The sequence below is a fragment of the Phasianus colchicus genome, chromosome 21 (assembly GCF_987193195.1).
Source record: "Phasianus colchicus chromosome 21, bPhaCol1.hap1.1, whole genome shotgun sequence".
NCBI lineage: Eukaryota > Metazoa > Chordata > Aves > Galliformes > Phasianidae > Phasianus > Phasianus colchicus.
This window is the reverse complement of record NC_143456.1, coordinates 3,464,668-3,482,236: the sequence shown is the minus strand read 5'-3', so window position 1 is coordinate 3,482,236 and position 17,569 is coordinate 3,464,668. Positions and strand designations below refer to the sequence as shown.

Here is a 17,569-nt window from a genome sequence, read left to right as displayed (position 1 = left end):
GGCTCTGGTACAACAGCACATGGCTGTGTCTGACACTGAGCTTCTGCATAGAGTATAAAAGATAAGGGAATGCCATGTAATTCAGCATCAGGACGTTCCTGTAGGGCCTGGGGCTTCCCCCCTGCTTCCCTCTGCTCTCCATCACCCTGCCACCAGCTCTTCAGCACTTGTTGGTTTCAACAGGCACACAATGAGGTTCTTGCTCAGATGTGAGATATTTAGATATAATTTGTCAAGAATACTTAAATTTTCCCATGCATACTTGAAATGGGAGTCAAGTGAAACGCCCTACTCTGTGCTTAGCTGGAGGTGACGTTTGTAACTCACTGCACAACTTGGAGCAAAGCTTTCTGACACAGCCTAAAACTTTTGAGTGCTAAAGAAAATAACGCATGTTTCTGGGGATGAAACAGAAGTAATGAGTCAGAGGAAATAAGTACGGATTGGTCTCTGTTTGTTTCCAGGAAAAGACGATGTGCTGGAGGTGGAATTTCTCTGTTTTAATGATGACAAAAACAACTGAATTCTCCTCTCCACAGCAGCTCTGGTGTTACGGCATGAAGAGAAATGCCAGGTGTGAAAACCTCATTCAGCCTGCAGCCGAGGCTCAGCCGGTTGACAAGCAGAGGAGAAAGCAAAGGGATGTGAGAAATTTAGATCCCAAACTGAAGGACCAGCGCAACCGGCCGGGGCAGGAAATGGCGGCCGGACACCCTCAGGCAGAATGCCCCTCCAAGGCCACCGCTGCCCCCGCGCTCCCTCCCTGGGCGCTGGGTTCGCGCCGCTCCGCCCCGCGCGGGGCACGATGGGAGTTGTAGTTCGGCGCGTTACGCACGGTGCGCTGTGGAGAGGTGTGGCCGCTGGGGGGCGGACTACACGTCCCAGCAGCCCCCGCGAGGCGCGCGCATGCGCAGTGGTACATCGGTGAACAAAAACCTTCCCCTCAACTCCCCTCCCCCGGAGCGGCGCTGTGCTCAGCCCGAGACCGCGAGGGGAGCAGCGGGGCCTCTGGGCCCGTCCCAGCGCCGAGAGGCTGCGGGAAAGCGGCCGCTGCCAGCGCCCGCCGTTCTGTTCAGCATCCACAGCCACGGTGAGCGGCGGGGTGGGATCGGACCTCGTGGGTGCGACGCGGGGATGGAAGGCGGGAGCGAGCCACTGTACCTCGGCTCCCTGAGGGGGAGGGAGGGCAGCGGGGACACTCGTGCTGTGGGCTGGGAGAGGCCCCGGGCCCGGCTCTGGGGGTTGGGGGGGCTTCTTTTCCTCCGCGGGTGGAGGCGGAGCTCCGCACTCTGCCCGCCCCCCGGGATCCAGGTGTGGGGATGGAGGGGGCGGGCACCACTGTGCTACTGCCGCCTGCTATTGGCTGGAGGGAGGGGGCGCGCTTATCGGGAAGCGGCTGCGATTGGGTGTGAGAAGAGGGGGGCGTGGTCTGTATGCAAATAGAGTAGGGGTGAGGCCCCGTGGGCTCCTGGGATGGGGCCATGGGGGGGGGGGGGGGGGGTGGTGGTCCGCCTGGAAGCAGGGGCTGCTCCTGAGTCAGGGATGGAGCTCCGTGCTGACAGCTTCTGTGCTGCTCCATGGGTATGCACTTATTTTGTATACCTGCCTCGTGAGCAGTGCGGTTGGATGCTGTTTTTTCATTTGATCTAAAACTTTGTGAGTATACGTTGGTCCAGAAATAGTGAGGTTTGAATTGAGTATTGCTTTGCTAGCAGAGTTGAGGGTGAAAGAAATCAGAGATGCTCTTAAAGTAGCCAATGTTGGGATTGTGTTGTCTCTTCAAGTGGTCTTTAATAGTAGTGGAGGTAAAAGGGCATTGCATCTTCCTGAGCATCACTGATCTGCCTGCATCCCTGCAGGGTTTCTATGCTCCATTAGCTAAGGCACATCAGGATTAACGTTTTCTGAACCAAATTGGGGGGAGAAAAATAGAGCTTTTTTTTAGCCAGTGTGAATCTGTCAAAAAGATTTGCTTGTGCTTAACAGCTCTGAGTTTTAATCTGTGCAGTTTTGATACAGTGCCTTCTGTCTGAAGGCTGATGTTTGGGTAGAATTAAACATACCTTGACCCTGAAGGCAGAGCAGCCAAGGGATGAGACCAGTAACAGCCAGGCAGCAGTCTGGCTTCCAGGTAGAGCCTTCATTATAAATCTGTGTTCCTTCTTATTCCAACTTGATAAAGCAACAAGTGCTCAGCTAGAACAGCATTTCTTATAGAAGAGCCCCTACTGGGCTGCTTTCCCCTGGGAGCAGCAGATCTACAGCAATGTGCATGGCTGAGTGCAGGCACCCTTACAACAGCTGTATTTTGGGGTTCTTGGTTAGAGCCTTTCCATCTGTACAGTAGGATTGGTTTTAATGTTTGTAATGCTGCATGGTGGGTTTGCTGCTTTGGCACTGTGTGAGACTGATGAGGAATTTGGCTTTGTGCTGCTTCAGAGCACAAGTGCTCACCTGGATCAGCTCACCACCCACAGATCACCACCCCAGACTCAGGACAGTGCTGAATCAGAGAGTAGTGGAATGTCTCTGTTTTCTGTCTCTTTTTAATCTCTTTTCTCTTGACCTTCTTGTACATGTTTTTCTTTAGTAGCTGTTGCTTACATTTATCTTAAAGTAGTTGATAGGAATACCTGTGCCTAAGTACTCTTTATCCTGAATGCTTATTAGTTGTTACAAAGCTGTTTAATTTTGCCCTGAAGTAGTTAGTTACATAGTGGTACTCTGGCAGCTAGCTACTAACTGTTGGAAGAATGGCTTCTAGATGATGGGCCTTTTTGTGCAGCACGCTGGTGACAAGTTGGGCACTGGATATTCCCCAAAGCTTTGCATGGGGGGACTGCACAGCAGTGGTGTTGTCACAGAATCTGAGCTGCTGGCGTTTCTGCCTTTCATTTCAGATACACTCAAATAGCTGCAGACTGTCACTGCCAGTTTATCTATGGTAGCTTTACAACTGTTTAAACCTTGCAGACCTGCCTGGAGCATCAGAAGGTGACTGGGTGTCTGTTGTGAGCTTGCACTGTTGACACTGCAAGTTTGTTTTCCCCACCTTAATCTGTGTTTGGAGGTTTTTGGGGGGGATTTTTTTAAAGACTCACAAGTGGGGCTGTAATAGCAACGTCTCTCCCAGTTCTCCCAACCTGCAAGCATGTCAGGTTTTGCATTAGGTATGTGTGAACATAACATCAGTTGCAACATCCAGCAGAAAAATGTGCTCTTGGCAGCTGTTCTTGGTATAGTCATCCTTCTCTGTTGGCAGTTCTGCCAACATAAGCATGAACAAGTCCTGGTTATGATGTCTTTAAGTTGAAAGTCGGTTACGATGCACATAAAATAGGGTTTAATCCTATTGTTGTCACTTCTGAAATGCAGCTTTTAATTTGAGCACCTTAATTGGCAATTCTTAGTGTGGAAATTAATCCTGCAGCTGTTTAATATGCAGATAAGGATGTCGGGCTCTGGTTGCTGACACTGGAGTCTCAGGCCATGATTTGGGATGGCTGTAGTGGTGGTGTTTATTTGAGTGATACCCTAATGAACCTGTACTGAGAATTATAGGGCATGTCACTCTAACACCAATGTCAAAACAGTTTTTCATTCTGTTAATACCTGTCTTTTTCTGCTGTGCCTCTTCAGGCTGTTGCAGATATGAACGTGCACAAAAAGAAAAATCAGTGTAAATGCAGCTAATCAATTAATATGCATCTCTCTAGGTGTTTTGTCTAGACATGGCACAGCATTTTCACTTTCAAGCAGCAGGAGGTATGGAAGAACAAAACAGTGAACAATTTATTCTGTTGCTGTACCTGCATATTTGCTCACATGGGGGTATTCTGGGTTTTTGTGTACGTGTATCTGTTGGTAGATATTCCTGCACTGTTGCATGTATCTGAATAGTTTTATATTTGATTTTCCAGGAAGAGAATGGCCCAAGCCACGGTAGCAGCAACGTCCATGCATGATGAAGACCCATCTGAAAGCAGGATGGTGGTCACGTTCCTCGTGTCAGCACTGGAGTCCATGGTTAGTGGCTGTCAAAGCTGTCTGGGCACATGCAGTGCTACAGCAATACCTTGCCTCCCTCCAGAGAGCTGGTGTATGCTGTTCTGTCTGTACCTTAGTGCGTGCTCTCCAACTGCTGTGACTGTGTGCTTGTGGAAATTCATGCTAACAGCCTGCCTTTTTGCTTTGTGGTGTTGTTAGCAATGAAATTTTGAATATAATCATTATAAGGTAATTGGTTTCAAAGCCATTTTCCCCAAGAGTTGTGTTCAACCCTTTGTTGCTGCGTGTCATGCAGCAACTATTTATGTCACCCTGATCTCCTGAGTTACTAAGGAGAGTTAACCTTTCGTGGTCACTTCTAGATGATCTCACTGACTTGGGAACTTCCTGTCTCCATACTCTACAAGTTTTCTTTTTTTTTTTTTTTTTTTTTTTGACTTCTTTGCCTGGAATTGCTCCCAGCAGAGCACACCTACACCTTCACAGGGAGGTTGTGATCCTTCCCCTTCTGAGGAAGAATCCACACAGATCCACAAAGAGCACAGCTGTCAGGACAGGGCAAGCTACAGGAAGCCTTCCTGCTTCCAGCCACACTTCTACAAACAGAGCACTATTTGTGTTAAGTGTGCTGTGGAAGGGCAAAACTCCTATACTAATTCTAGCTAGGACAACATGATTATCTAATTGAAATCTAATTGAAATGATAATTTCCAAAGGATAGATTGAATAAATCATTTTAATTAAAAGCAGTTCAACTTCTCAGTTTAGATGAGACCTCAATTTCACTAATGCATCTACAATGCTTTTAAGGTTTCTCATCAAAAGAATTCCAAATACATAAACTATCCTTTGCTACTGGCTGACATTATGTAACTCATGATATCTTTTGAGGAGTGGATACTGGGGGCAGAAGTAGGAACTGCTTTAAGTGATTCCACATACATTTCTATAGAACATATGTTTAACAAGGACAATAAATGCTTTTCTGTTTCTTTTTATAGTGTAAAGAACTTGCCAAATCCAAGGCAGAAGTTGCCTGCATCGCTGTCTATGAAACAGACGTCTTTGTAGTTGGAACTGAGAGGGGAAGAGCCTTTGTTGATTCCAGGAAAGATTTTCAGAAGGATTTTCTTAAATACTGTAAGTTTCAATGTTGTTTTTTTCTTTTTGTATTTCACTCAAGCTGCTTAATGTATATTGCAAAGTACCAGTATCTCTTGAGAGCAAAGTCCTGTATATCGTGGCTGCATTCTGCTGGTCTGAAGTTATATGCATTACTTTTGTACTCCTTCACATCTGTGGGAGTGTTTTTTGTTTCTGTTAATTTTTATAGTGGAACTTGTGTGATTATAAAACATGATCCATTGTGTACAGAGCAGTGTTTTAAGAGGGGCCCTCAAAGATGCAGTGATTCTTTGTGGAGGGTTTACATGTGTGTGTATATAGGAAAACACTGCTGATGGTCAGTGCTTAGCCAATAATGCAGAGTGCATTTATCTGCCTGGGGGAAGGGAGAAGATGAAGGTCAAGAGCAGGATGTGAGAAAAAAGCCAGTCTGGGGGAATTTTAAAACAACAGCTGTAAGATATTCTGGCTTGACTAATTAAGTACTGCGTGCAGTGCAACCATGTTTAATCTGTAGCAGAAAGATTTGCTCCTAAAAACACTTTTGCTGCTAGTTAAAACTCTGAAGAATCCAGATTCTCTGGTGAGAATCTGGATTTGTCCACTGTTGTGCTGTTGGACGGTGACTTTCTGCAGGCATAAGTGTTTTTATTCTAAGAAAACCACTGTAATATGGGACTGTAACTTGATATCAAAATGCAGAGTGATGACCTCAGTGAGGAACTGAGGATAAGATAAATCCATTCTCCTCTTCATAATTTCTATAGGGGCAGGGTTTTTTCATAAATACCAGTATAAACTATTAGCTGAATAATGGAAGGAAGTTCAGCTTTTCACCTGACTTGCTATAAAGGATTTCCCTATGAACCCAAGTACTTTGTTTGCTAACCCAGTGGTACAGGCAGAACAGTGGTATTGTGTGCCCAAATAGAATGCTGTGGGATTTGTCTGCAGTGTGTGTTGATGTGGAATCTGCAGTAACTGAGGTCTGTTTGATCTCCCTGGCTAAGTCTGTGCTTTTGGTTCTGGACCATGGCAAGCACTGGTTTTCCTTCCATGCTGGTTGAAGTGTATCAGTTGAGATTTCTGTAGATATGCATATGTTTATTCAAGTCTGATGTTGGTTCTCTTAATCCTGATCCTTTGTTTTTTTCCAGTTATGCTGTCTATGAATATCTGTTTTATACTGTCAGATATGATTAAACAATATCTACATTGAAAAGAGTATTTTCCTTATGCTTCCTCCAGAGCACCATGGGGTAGATCTGTATGAATAAAGCCACCCAAATCTTAGTCTCATATTCCTGGGTTAGGTGTGGAGGAAGGAAGAAGCTCCATGAGGATCTTGTTGTATCTTGTTACCTTAAGAAAAAATTGCTGGGAACAGATTATAGCAGTGTTGATATGTGTTGTGTGCTGAATGTTGAGAAGATTTTAATTATTTAAAATGGGGTCAGATAACACACTCTTCTGAACTGTGCTTAATTAAGATGGCTGCAAGCTCTGTGTTACAGTGAAATGGTTTTTTATGCTTTGTAGTGTGGAACTCTGTGCTTCCATGCATGGTCTGTAACTCAGGTAACCTGCTTCATCATTTCTTCTAAGCCTGTGTGAGTTTCTGTTCTCCGTAAAAAGGAGCATATGAGAGGCACTCAAATAACATACAGAGTATGGCAAGCTATGGGTATGGAAGCAATGCAGATCATACACCTCTTGTCCTACCTCTTGCTGTTCCCTACTGAAATATATTGCATGGTTCCTCACGGATAGCCTGTGGTGAGATGAAATGCTTCCTTGCTGTCTGGGTTATCAGCCATTCTGAACAGGAGATGGAAGGCTGGGGTGTCTTGAGGATGACATTCCCTTCATGTAGCCATCTTGACAGTTTCTCTTGGTTTGCTATTGATTCTGTGGAATTCAACCTCATGTACACAAAAAGGGCAGTAGAAGAGGCCTCAGCTCATCCCTGAGCTGCGTTTGCCAGTCAGAAGTAAACTTTCAAAAGAGCTCGTTGGCTCAGAAGTGCCTTTTTGATCACCTGCTCTGTACTTTGAGCAGGATTACAAAGCACTGTGTCTCCAATCCTTACCCAGATGCTGAGTGTTTGCCAAGAATCCTGGTGACCTGTCCTGGAACATCCATCCACTGGTGCCAGCTGTGGCACCCTCAGTACATGGGCTGTGTGGAAATACAATCCTGCTAGTTCTGTGGCTTTCTGTCAGCTCTCAGTATTGCTGCTTGTTCATTCTTGGGTGCTAGGGCTTTGGAATTGCATCTGTAGACTGCTCATCCTGAATGGTAAGCACTGGATGCTTAGAAGCCTTGTTTTTTCTTCTAATGGCCTCAGGATTCTCTGCTGATCTTAGCAGTACATCTATCCAGAGTTCTGCTTTAAGTCCTGGAAGGACTTTGGCTGAGACTCTCTCACTCTTCTTACCTGTACTTCCATGTCCGTGGGTTGCAAGGGCTCCTTGTAGCTTCAGGAGTGATCAGAATTTCTGTTTTAAATGAGTACAGCTATTCCTTCTGCTCATGATGAATGAATGTCACACAGTGTTCCAGAGACCTTACAAGAAAGATAGCTCAGCTTTGACTCACCAGTGTCTTTGGTATCTGGATTACTGTTGAATATCTCAATATCCTCCAAATTCTGCAGGCAAGTAAAATGAGTTGTCCCATAAATGAGGCTATTGTGGACCTGCCTGAAGGTCTGTGGCTGGGCATCTCCCTCATTGCATCCCTCTGGTCTCTGAGAATGTGTTAGGCTTTGCAGGGAGTTTTTTTCATCTTGTCAGCAATTTAAAAGGAAAAAATAAGATAAACAGAACCATGAAAGGCTGCATCTTAGCATCTCTTCACAAAAAAGAAAGCAGAACTTATAAGTATCCATCTGTTGGACTTTGTGGTGTAACTTCCATCTGAGTAACTGAATTTAACATTTCTGGGCTATATAGTAACTTCTGTATTCTAGGGGGAATTTAGTATCCATGGCTTAAGTTACACCATGCCTTGGGTCTTACAATGATAGATGCTGGCTTCCTAGTTTGTAACAGCAATTTTAAGTATGCAGTGACTTCTCTCAGTATTGAGTTTGGCTTCCACGGGAGCTGCTGTTTGCTGTGCAGGATCTCTCCTCCATAGAGAATGAGTGTTTTGACTTTGTGTCTAATGCACAAAAACACTGATGTTTTGATCCTGGGCATCCTTTGATCTTCAAGGATGTGCAAACTGGATTCTGATTGTCAGTTTGCATACGACACCTACGCTGGAGAGCATCAGTCTACTTCATCCCTAATTGTTCATCCCCATGGGCTGGAGGATAGCTGTGTAAGATGAAAGCAAATCTATTAGCACCTTGACCTTGCCTTCCTTGCAGTGTCTTCCTAACTATGTAAAGAGATGTAGCTCATTTAATCTGTCTACCCTGTGTGTTTAAGCAGCAGCACTTTGCTAGGCTGGGCGCTGCCTGTACTGGACACCAGAAATGGAAGGTATTGTGACTCTTCTCAGTTTTCCCCTCTTTTTTCATTTTCCCAATCTGTTTCTAAGAGTTCTCAGTAAATTTTTCTCTTGCAGTTCTGTGCTCATTGCATCACAGCAATTGCAGTTACTCCTAATGCTGGCAGTAAAAAAGCAATGCTAGCAGCAGTCAGATTTACAAAGCAACTGAACTGCCTAGAGTGCTGCTTTTGAAAGTCTCTGTGCCATCTACCTGTAGGCATCTAAATAGCCCTTATATCAGTATTTTTTTTTCTTTGTAGATGATAATATTCAAAAAAGACAATCTAGAAATAAATGACAAATTATTATTATTATTATTTTTAAATCGAGCTCAGTCAAGTATATAGCAGATAAATACAAGATCCTAGTGTGTTGAAGCCCTGATTGGTATGTTTTGCAGCTTTCTTTCACTTCTAATAGATGAAGCTATTTACACATTTGATCCATTTGTATTATATATATGCTGTGCTGGATAGACTGTCCTTTTGCAGGCCTGAGAGCATCATGCTCTAGTGTTCAGAGGATGACAGGTTGGAGTCGACAGCACTGTGGATATCTTATTAACTCAGTAGCTCTGGGTTAATTTCAATCTTTTGCTTAAAAATCTTTAAATCTACAGAGAGTTCCTGGTACTGCAACTTACAGTACTGCTACTCTGGGCATGTGCCTTCTGCAGTGCTTTGTGTGGATGCTTCAGCTATGGTGTAAACCAAGTATTAATACAGCAGCCTTGCTGCTTCCTTATGATCCTGATCACTTCTGATTGTATTCCTACTATGTATTTCTTGCTGGTCATGCCTGTGTGAATTCAGAAATAGCTTCTAAATGGGATGGTTTGCTCTTCAGCCAGGAAGCAGAATGTATCTGATTTGAAGTGCAGGCTGCGTCCCTTGACACATATGGTAAGAGCTGAATACATTTTTCAGTGTTACTCTAACAAGAGAGATTACTAGTGGCTCTAACTGCTCCTGATCATATTCCATTTGTCTTAGTTACAGTATCTAAAGGGCAGACTTCCTCTTTGTGCCAGGGCAAATGTGAGGATACCACTCTGTAACTAGCTGACATCTTTGTGTTGCTGGGAGGGTGATCCCTTGACACTAATGCAGCTAGTTGAAAAATGCCACTTCTTCTTTGATGGTGATGTGCCAGTGGGAAAACTGGTTTCCCACAGTCATTTTCTTTGGCCCTGAGCTGTTCTGTGGTCAGCTGAGACTTCCGTGGCTTTTGCTTCTCCCGAAGCTACAGAATATTTTAGAAGAGAAGGGATTTATTAAATTGTAGGCTTTAATAGTAAGGGAAAGAAAAACAATGAGAGTCAGGCAGAGGATTAATCCTGACAACACGCTTGTGGAGGTGCATACGTGCCATCTCTAATCCATTCCCTATTATAAATGCATATTTTTGGGCCATGTCTACTACAATTCTCACCTTAGATTTGGTGCACTCTAAAGAACACATTGAAGGAGAGCACGATAGGATTGGTTGCATTCTTCAATCTGTAATTAGCAGGATGCTTTCAGACTGCCAAGCCAGAGCTGTTGAACCTCTGTAGGTCTCAGCCTCTTGTTTGTTTGTTTTTTTTTAATTCCAGATTCCCTTTTCACTATCTGGGAATAATAACCTTTGCTGAAGGCTTGTTCCAAGGCCAGATTAGACAGGGCTCTGGGCAGCCTGGTCTAGCATTAGGTGGGAAGGTTGGTGGCCCTGCATGTGGCAGGGGGGTTGGAGATTCATGATCCTTGAGGTCCCTGGCAATTCTGTGATTCTGTGTTCTGTTTAAGTATGTGTTGGAACAGGCAATCTCCAATCAGTCTTAATGGGAGCTTCCTCTGTTGTGGCTCTTGGTTATGTCCTTGAGTTTTCAATGCTTTTTTTTTTCCCCCCTCCTCCTTGCAGCAGATGACTTGGAATAATTGGCATTTCTGCAAATGGCAAGATGAGAAGAGGCTGACAGCTGTTTGTGGCTGTGCTGACAGTAGCCTGTCACCATTTCCCAGACCAAGCATGCTGGTTACCATCACATATTTACTCCTACTGTGTCTGTCACTGGGGATTTAGGGCTTTGGTGCCCTGCTGGAGGAAGGCATCACGTGAACACTCCCTTGTCCATTTCATGTTATGTGAGCCAGGTTGTGTTATGCCTTGTTAGTGATGCATTATGCTAACCTGGCTGGCTCTGCCTGGAGTTAGTTAGGGAATAGTTTCATAATCTTTTCTGTGGTGTAGGCATGACTGTTTGTTTTGTCTTACCTGCTTTCTTGCTCTTCCATTCTCTGGCTGCTTCCAGCACTCTGAGCTTCTGCTGTTCCCATCTCTTTGGTGTTTACAGCATACTCTGCTTATCAGAAGCACTAGTTTGCATTGTGCATTTGTTTTTACTCCCACCCTATTTTTGGGGCAGTTCTGTTGCAGTTATAACTGCTTGACAGAACAAACAGAACTGCATTCATTCTTTGAATTAAGTCTTAAAAAAGCTCATTGGAATTCCATCACTTCCAAGTCTGTATTTAGCCTGTAGTGCGAGTTAAAGCATCTCCCTTTAAAGACTTCATCAGTTTATTCACAATAAATCATGGTTACAGTTGAGTTTAAATAAAGATAATATTCCTTTCTAGCGCTTACTGAACAGTTGCAGTTGCAAAAAGTAACAATAAAATCCAAAGCAATCATCAACTGAGCGCTGCTTTCCTGCCATCGTTCTCTCCATTTGAGATCACTTAATGGGTTTGGCTTACAGTCCCCTTCTGTCTAACCTTGTGAAACACACACAATGCAATTCTTGGGCTGTCTTACGCTGCACTTTTCTTAAATACTGTGTTCACTAGGTGAACTCCACATTAATAATCCATGTCATGCTGTTTCAGCCTTACCTCGTGGCTGATTAGATTCTTTTACTTTTGTCCTTAATTGTGATTCTCTTCCCCTTCTTTTTTTTCCCCTCCAACTTTCCAAGTTGGTACAAGAGCTCTAGCTGAAGTGGGTGATGGTCTGTCCTGACAAGCTGTGCCTTTTCCTGTTTCTCCTTTGTAGCCTTTTAACACACACGCAGCATTAGGGGTGAGTTACTCTGTTTTTGCTAAGTTTTACTTCTGGCAGTTCACTTAGATTTAAAAATTGATGCCTTTTTTACAACTTCTCAAAATGAAAAACAAAAACACAAAAGCCCACCTTTAAAAGAACTTTTGAAAATGCAACTTGTGTGTAATTATGTAAGAATTTTCAAAGATCTCTCAGAATCTTCTGCCTGCCTTCCCCAGGGGTGATTCCTTTGCTTCCACTGCCCTCCGCCCTGAATGTGGATCTGTTGGGAACAGAGGCTCTTGCAGATCTTGTGCCAGCCCAGACACCATTTTATTTTTTTTCCTTTTTGCAGCACTGCCAATGTTAACCAGCCTGCACTGCTCTGGGTTTGTTTAGGATGTGGTTGGCTCTTTTGAATCCTTATTAGTGCTACTTTGCTTGACAGGAACCTTTCGTTCTTCTGTCTCTGCCTTGCCAGTTAAGGTTTATTAAGCTAATAAGTACTTAAAAAAGAACGCCAGTAACAACAAAAAAGTAAAATTAAAGAAGAAAAATAACCTGCTCAGAGAGTTAAACCTCATCTCGCTGCAGCCTACCTGTTTTCTTCCCTGTGGTTGCAAACAGAGTTGCCATCAGTAGCAGACCCACTTCAAATACCCCACCTGCTCAGCGTCTGCCTCAGGTGATCTTCTCTTTGAGAATCATAAAATTATTTTTCTTTAGAGCTGTTGTCCAGTTGAAAAGCTTAGGGCTGAATTAGACAGGCAATGCCAAGCAGAAGTGTGCACGCTTTCCCTCTGATTGATTGCAGTCACTTTTGGATAGTAGTTTCCTTAAGCACAAAGGATGAAATGCACGTCCCATCTTGCTGCAATGGAGTTGCTGGCCTTACTGTGCCTCTAAGTGTCTGCACATGGTGACGTTGGTACTCCTACAATCATTTTCTGATTTACTGTACCTGGGGGAATGCCAACGTTTTGTTGCAGGATACCTTGCATATCACAGGCCCCTTTTGCTAGAGGAGTGTCAAATAGTGAATCCCACCTCCTTCACTCTCTTGTTTGCACACCATCTCCTCTTTGACTTCAATTAAATTGTTTATCTGCTAAAGCTTGGTTTTTCTTTTTTAGGTGGATTGTAGGCAGTGCTCCCTCTGTTAGTTGGCTGCAGCACAGCTCTGCTCTGTAAAGAACTGCAGCAGCATTCCCTTCCTTGCAGTCTGATGTTTGAATGTAGATGTGCTTTGTGGCCTATTTTTGTCTGCAATCAGAGCATGCTTTAGTGGACCTTCAGAGCAGGTGTTGTGTAACACTGCTGAGCTGTGCTGCTCTTCATCAGTTTATAAGCATCACAGCACTTATTTAGGGAAGGAAGCTGCAGTGTTGACCTGTATGGAGGCCAGGCTGTAGATGCTGAGCTGCTCTGAAGCAACAAGAAAAAAAAAAAAAACTACCAAACTGAAATTCCATCATTTTGAGTCACCAAAAACAAACAACCAAAATCTTTGGAGGGCTTTTCTTTCAAAGCCACCTATTCAGCCCTTATAGAAAGATGATTGTTTTCTTCATGAGGATGGAGACAGCTGTGTGCTGCTTGGGTGATTGCTTTGCCACCCACTGTGCTCAGGGCAAGAAGGTGTTTCTGAGTAACCAAAACAGCTAGGTAAGGCAGGAAGATAAAGGATACTTGACCATACAGATGCTCAGGGCAAGGTGAGAGTTGCTGCTACGTAGCTTGCTTGTAACCTTGCTGAGCACAGGTTGGCTTTAGCAGAGTATCTGTGCCAATCTTGCAGTGTGCTCCCACCTGTGGAGAACACAGCTCTTCCACCACCTCACCTTCCCACCTGTACTGGGCCTGATGAGGGGTTTTTTAGGTATCAAATGCCTTTTTTTAGTGAGAGTGTTTCTTCTCAGCTTGTTTCACAGCCATTTATAATCAGTTGTTCAATCTGATGTTTGCTTTCTTGTGTTAGCCACGTTAGCAGTATTGGTGTGAATTGCAGTGTTCATGTTCTTGTTCACAGTGAAATCATAATGCAGTTTTGACTGCATTCATAGGAATGCAGTTCTTTCTTGTGTTTTCTTTCATCTTTAGAAAAAAAAATATATTGTTTTCCCCCATTTTTTTCCTGGGTGATTGTCAGTAAAACTACAATGACAGAAAGGAAAGGCTGCTCCTGAAAATAGATCACTTCTGTTTGCTGTTTATGATCAAAGCAGAATAAGGTTTAGCACTGGAATACCCTTTTCATTTGTTCTGTTGTTAGCAGCTCCCCCTGTTCAGCAATAGATGTACTTCAGTGTCTTTTAAAAGGTGGAAAAGCCACACAAGGTAGGAGCTGTGTCCTATATGAGACATCAGGTGTAGTGCTAGAGACCTTCCACACAAAGGTTTTAGTATTTTCCTGTTTAGTATTCCAACCCTTTCTTCCTGAGCCTTTTTGGCATTTAATTTCTACTGTATTATTCTCTCCTGGGATTAATGGTGTTTTCTACATCTGCATGCAAAGAAAAGTCAGCTTGGCTGTGTCTCTTAATTAATCATTCTTATGCTCAGAGGGGGATATTTACAAAGCCTGTATGGAGAGCATAATAATATTTACCCACTGCCCACATACATTTGTCTCTAGGTTGAAGAACCTTTGAGCAGGAATCCTTCTAACCCCTCCGTGGTTTAAACCAGAGGAGCTTGGTCATGAGGGTTTTGATAACCTGTTTGAATTTTATCTCATTTTTAGGTGTTGTAGAAGGGGAGAGGGCTGCAGAGCTGCAGGAAACGAAGTGTGTACCACCTGCCAACAGACTGACAGTGGATGCCATGGAACTGGAAGCTCTCAGGAAGTCTGTGGAGGACTACTTCTGCTTTTGCTATGGTGGGTGCTTCAGGGTCTTTGGATTTCTAAGTAGGGTAGAAGAAGGGTACTCTATGATCTCGTTGTCTGAAAAGCAGATTCATTACCCACTGTGCAGTGAGCCAATTCCCACACGCTCTGGAGAGATGCTTTTTATTTGGATCTGAGTGCTGGTGGAAGTTTACACAAATCAAGCATAATAATGCAATTTTCTTCGTTGTATTTATATACGAAATTCACAAGTATTCCATATTCCACCTATCTAATAGAGAAGGAACACCTCCTACCTATATATCGATAAGTTAAGCCATCATAATATTGCCTCCCCTTTTGTCTGCTTTCCTGGCCATCTGTGCCTGTGCCATGTCCTAGGCCTTACATGACCCTTGGTGGCCATTTGGGCAGTGCAGCCCTTGCTCTTTTTACACTTGCATGGTCACCTAAGAACAAGCTGGGCACTTCTCCTCTTGCCAGTTTTCCAAGGGGATCAACTGGTACTGATTAATTAGATAACATAAAAGGTTGAGGTGTTCTGCTTTCATATAGGCAGTACTTGATCGAAGGATTCTTCATCCATGTTGAGGTAGCACCTCCTCTTCCCAAGGGAGGATTGTTGCTGTTACCTGTATCCTCCCCTTAGAACACTTCAAAATGTCTACCTGGTATCAATCTTAGCTTTTCAACTGTTCTGTGGTTTAGGTAGTGAGCTTATTTTGTACTGGCTGATTCTACTGGCATGCACATATACTGGGTAGTTTTTTTTCTTATTTGTTTTGCAGCATTTAGTTTGAGACTGTCGTGCAGTACGGCCCCTTTGCTTTTAAGTAAGCATCTGTGCCTCAGTGGGTTCCACTGAATATTGGTGCATAAGGTGCTTGGTTTCCTGCAAGGGTTTGCATCTGTGCCTTGTTTTCTCTCCAGTCCTCTCCGAAGTAATGGGATTTATGAGGCATGCATCCTTTTGCTAGCTGCTGATTTTGTGACAATCTCCTTTTGGTTTTAGGTAAAGCTTTAGGAAAGTCAACGGTGGTCCCCGTGCCGTATGAGAAGATTCAGAGAGACCAATCTGCTGTGGTGGTGCAGGGCCTGCCTGAGGGGCTTGCATTCATGCATCCTGAAAATTACGATGTTTCAACCCTGAAGTGGATTTTGGAAAATAAGTCGGGGATCTCATTTATCATCAAAAGGTTAATTGCTCTCTAGTTTGCTCATTTGTCCATTTTTGGACTTCAAATTTCACTTCTTAAATTGCTTCTGTTTCTATTAAACAGAAGTCTTGCCTTTTTAGTTTTGTACTACAGAGTCAATATTGATCTATTTTGCTAAAGCTATGGTTTGGTGTTTTTTTTTTTCCTTATTTCCATACAGGCCTTTCCTAGAGCCCAAGAAACAGTTAGGTAAGTTCTTGCTTACTAAGACTTTAATTTAGGAATAAACTGGAATCTCAATATAAGCATCTCACTTTGTTTTAGCAGAGTTTCGGTGTAAGGTTTGCTTGGCTTTGTTTCCCAACATTTCAACTTTTAAATCTGGAAAGAGAGCAATGGAAAGCATAGTTTGAAGCAATTTTATATTGGTGTTACTTGATAGTGTTACTTGATGGTTTAATAATCTAATTTAATAAATCTCTCTTCTTCATTTCTTTGCATGTGCATGGGTTCTGTATACAAAATTTGAATTGAAAGGTGTTACAGGAAATTCAAATGATATCTTTTAACTTTCAGGAGCTCATGTGACAGATCCTTCACAATCAATTATACCTCCAGGTGGAAGGTGAGTTTAAAATAATGTGGGGTTTTTTGCATGTCTATAAACATTTCATTTACTTCTGTTGTGTGATTTGATGTAAGTGTCAACAGTGTGTTTTCATGTAACTTCATACAGTTTATCTTAATGGGCTTTTTCTGACCAGCTGACCTCTGGACAACTTCTTGATAGCTTGGGATTATAAAAAGCATGGGCAGTCTCTTTCTTTTGATCATTATTTGTGGAGAAACTATTACAAATTAAACAGCTGGTGAAGTTTCCATGCAGTTTAATTAGCCCAGTGAGTATTCTTAGTTCACAGTCTGTCTATCAGTGATAAGTTTGCCATGTCTTATGCTACAGCAGTGACTGGGAACAGTTGGAATGTTCTTCCCTTCCCCTTCCTTAATTAAAAAACTTTATATATCTGTATATTTATTTGATTCTAAATGGAGAGCTTATATTTGGAATAAATAAAAAAAATGTTTAATGTGAAAGCAGGGAAATGTTTCTGTGCTTCTGCTGATGCACTTCTCATTAAATGGTGAACATACTTGGAACATTGTACACATCCATCGAGTGCAGGGCTGGGAGATCCATCCCCATTCCTTTGAGGCTGATATCACTAGACAGCTTGTAAAGTATGAGGAACTTTCCAGAAATAGGATTTTGGGGTTTTATAATGTCACTGTTTGTTTCTGTTTGTTTCTGTAGTTGCCCTCCTGTTCAAGTGAAAACGGAACCAAGTGAGGATTCTGGTATGTTCAGAGTTCTGTCCTTATTTGCCAAACAACTGAACCATCAGTTTCTGTTCAGAAGGCTGTATTGAAATGGTGATAGGAAGATCCAATAAAAACAGCATAAATCCAATGTGCATGTGAGAGAGAAACTGCTTGTTAGTTAAAAATGGCCATTTTTCCATTGCAGTTCTTATCAATTTTTTTTTTTACCTTAGCCAAAGATTTCCACTTCTAGGTGGGGTAGGTTTGTCATCTTTTGTAGACTGAAATAATTTATTATTATTGGAAGTGAAAAAAGGGAAAGGTCCTCAGCTCTTCTTTTCATTCTAGCACTATTTTATCCCTAATGTGGAGAGAAGAACTTATGTAATAGTACTACCAGAATGTTGATAATGACATCAAAACAAATAGGAAAATGTTATTTTTTGTTTAAAAATAAATCAATAGAATCATTCCCTGCAGCTGGGACAGGATGCTGCAAGGCACTGTGTTCCCTGTAGCAAAGTGCATGCTTTGAGATTAACACAGCAATAATTGCAGAGAGACAGCAGGTGTGTTTGGAGATGAATTG

General features: G+C 42.9%; 1 protein-coding gene across 3 annotated transcripts in view; it reads left to right on the top strand.

The window, feature by feature from the left end:
* Positions 1-917: 917 nt before the first annotated feature.
* The window catches only part of GTF2I (general transcription factor IIi), a 53,509-nt gene continuing 36,857 nt past the window's right edge, over positions 918-17,569 (top strand). For all 3 annotated transcript variants that reach the window (XR_016459181.1, XM_090122264.1, XM_031591906.2), the window contains exons 1-8: positions 918-1,090; positions 3,921-4,026; positions 5,010-5,148; positions 14,399-14,533; positions 15,516-15,699; positions 15,881-15,909; positions 16,237-16,285; positions 16,973-17,016. Coding sequence is in view for 2 of the 3 variants with exons in the window: in XM_090122264.1 (XP_089978390.1) it covers positions 3,928-4,026; positions 5,010-5,148; positions 14,399-14,533; positions 15,516-15,699; positions 15,881-15,909; positions 16,237-16,285; positions 16,973-17,016 (679 nt within the window). In the remaining variant the exon portion in view is untranslated. The remainder of the gene's footprint in view (positions 1,091-3,920; positions 4,027-5,009; positions 5,149-14,398; positions 14,534-15,515; positions 15,700-15,880; positions 15,910-16,236; positions 16,286-16,972; positions 17,017-17,569) is intronic.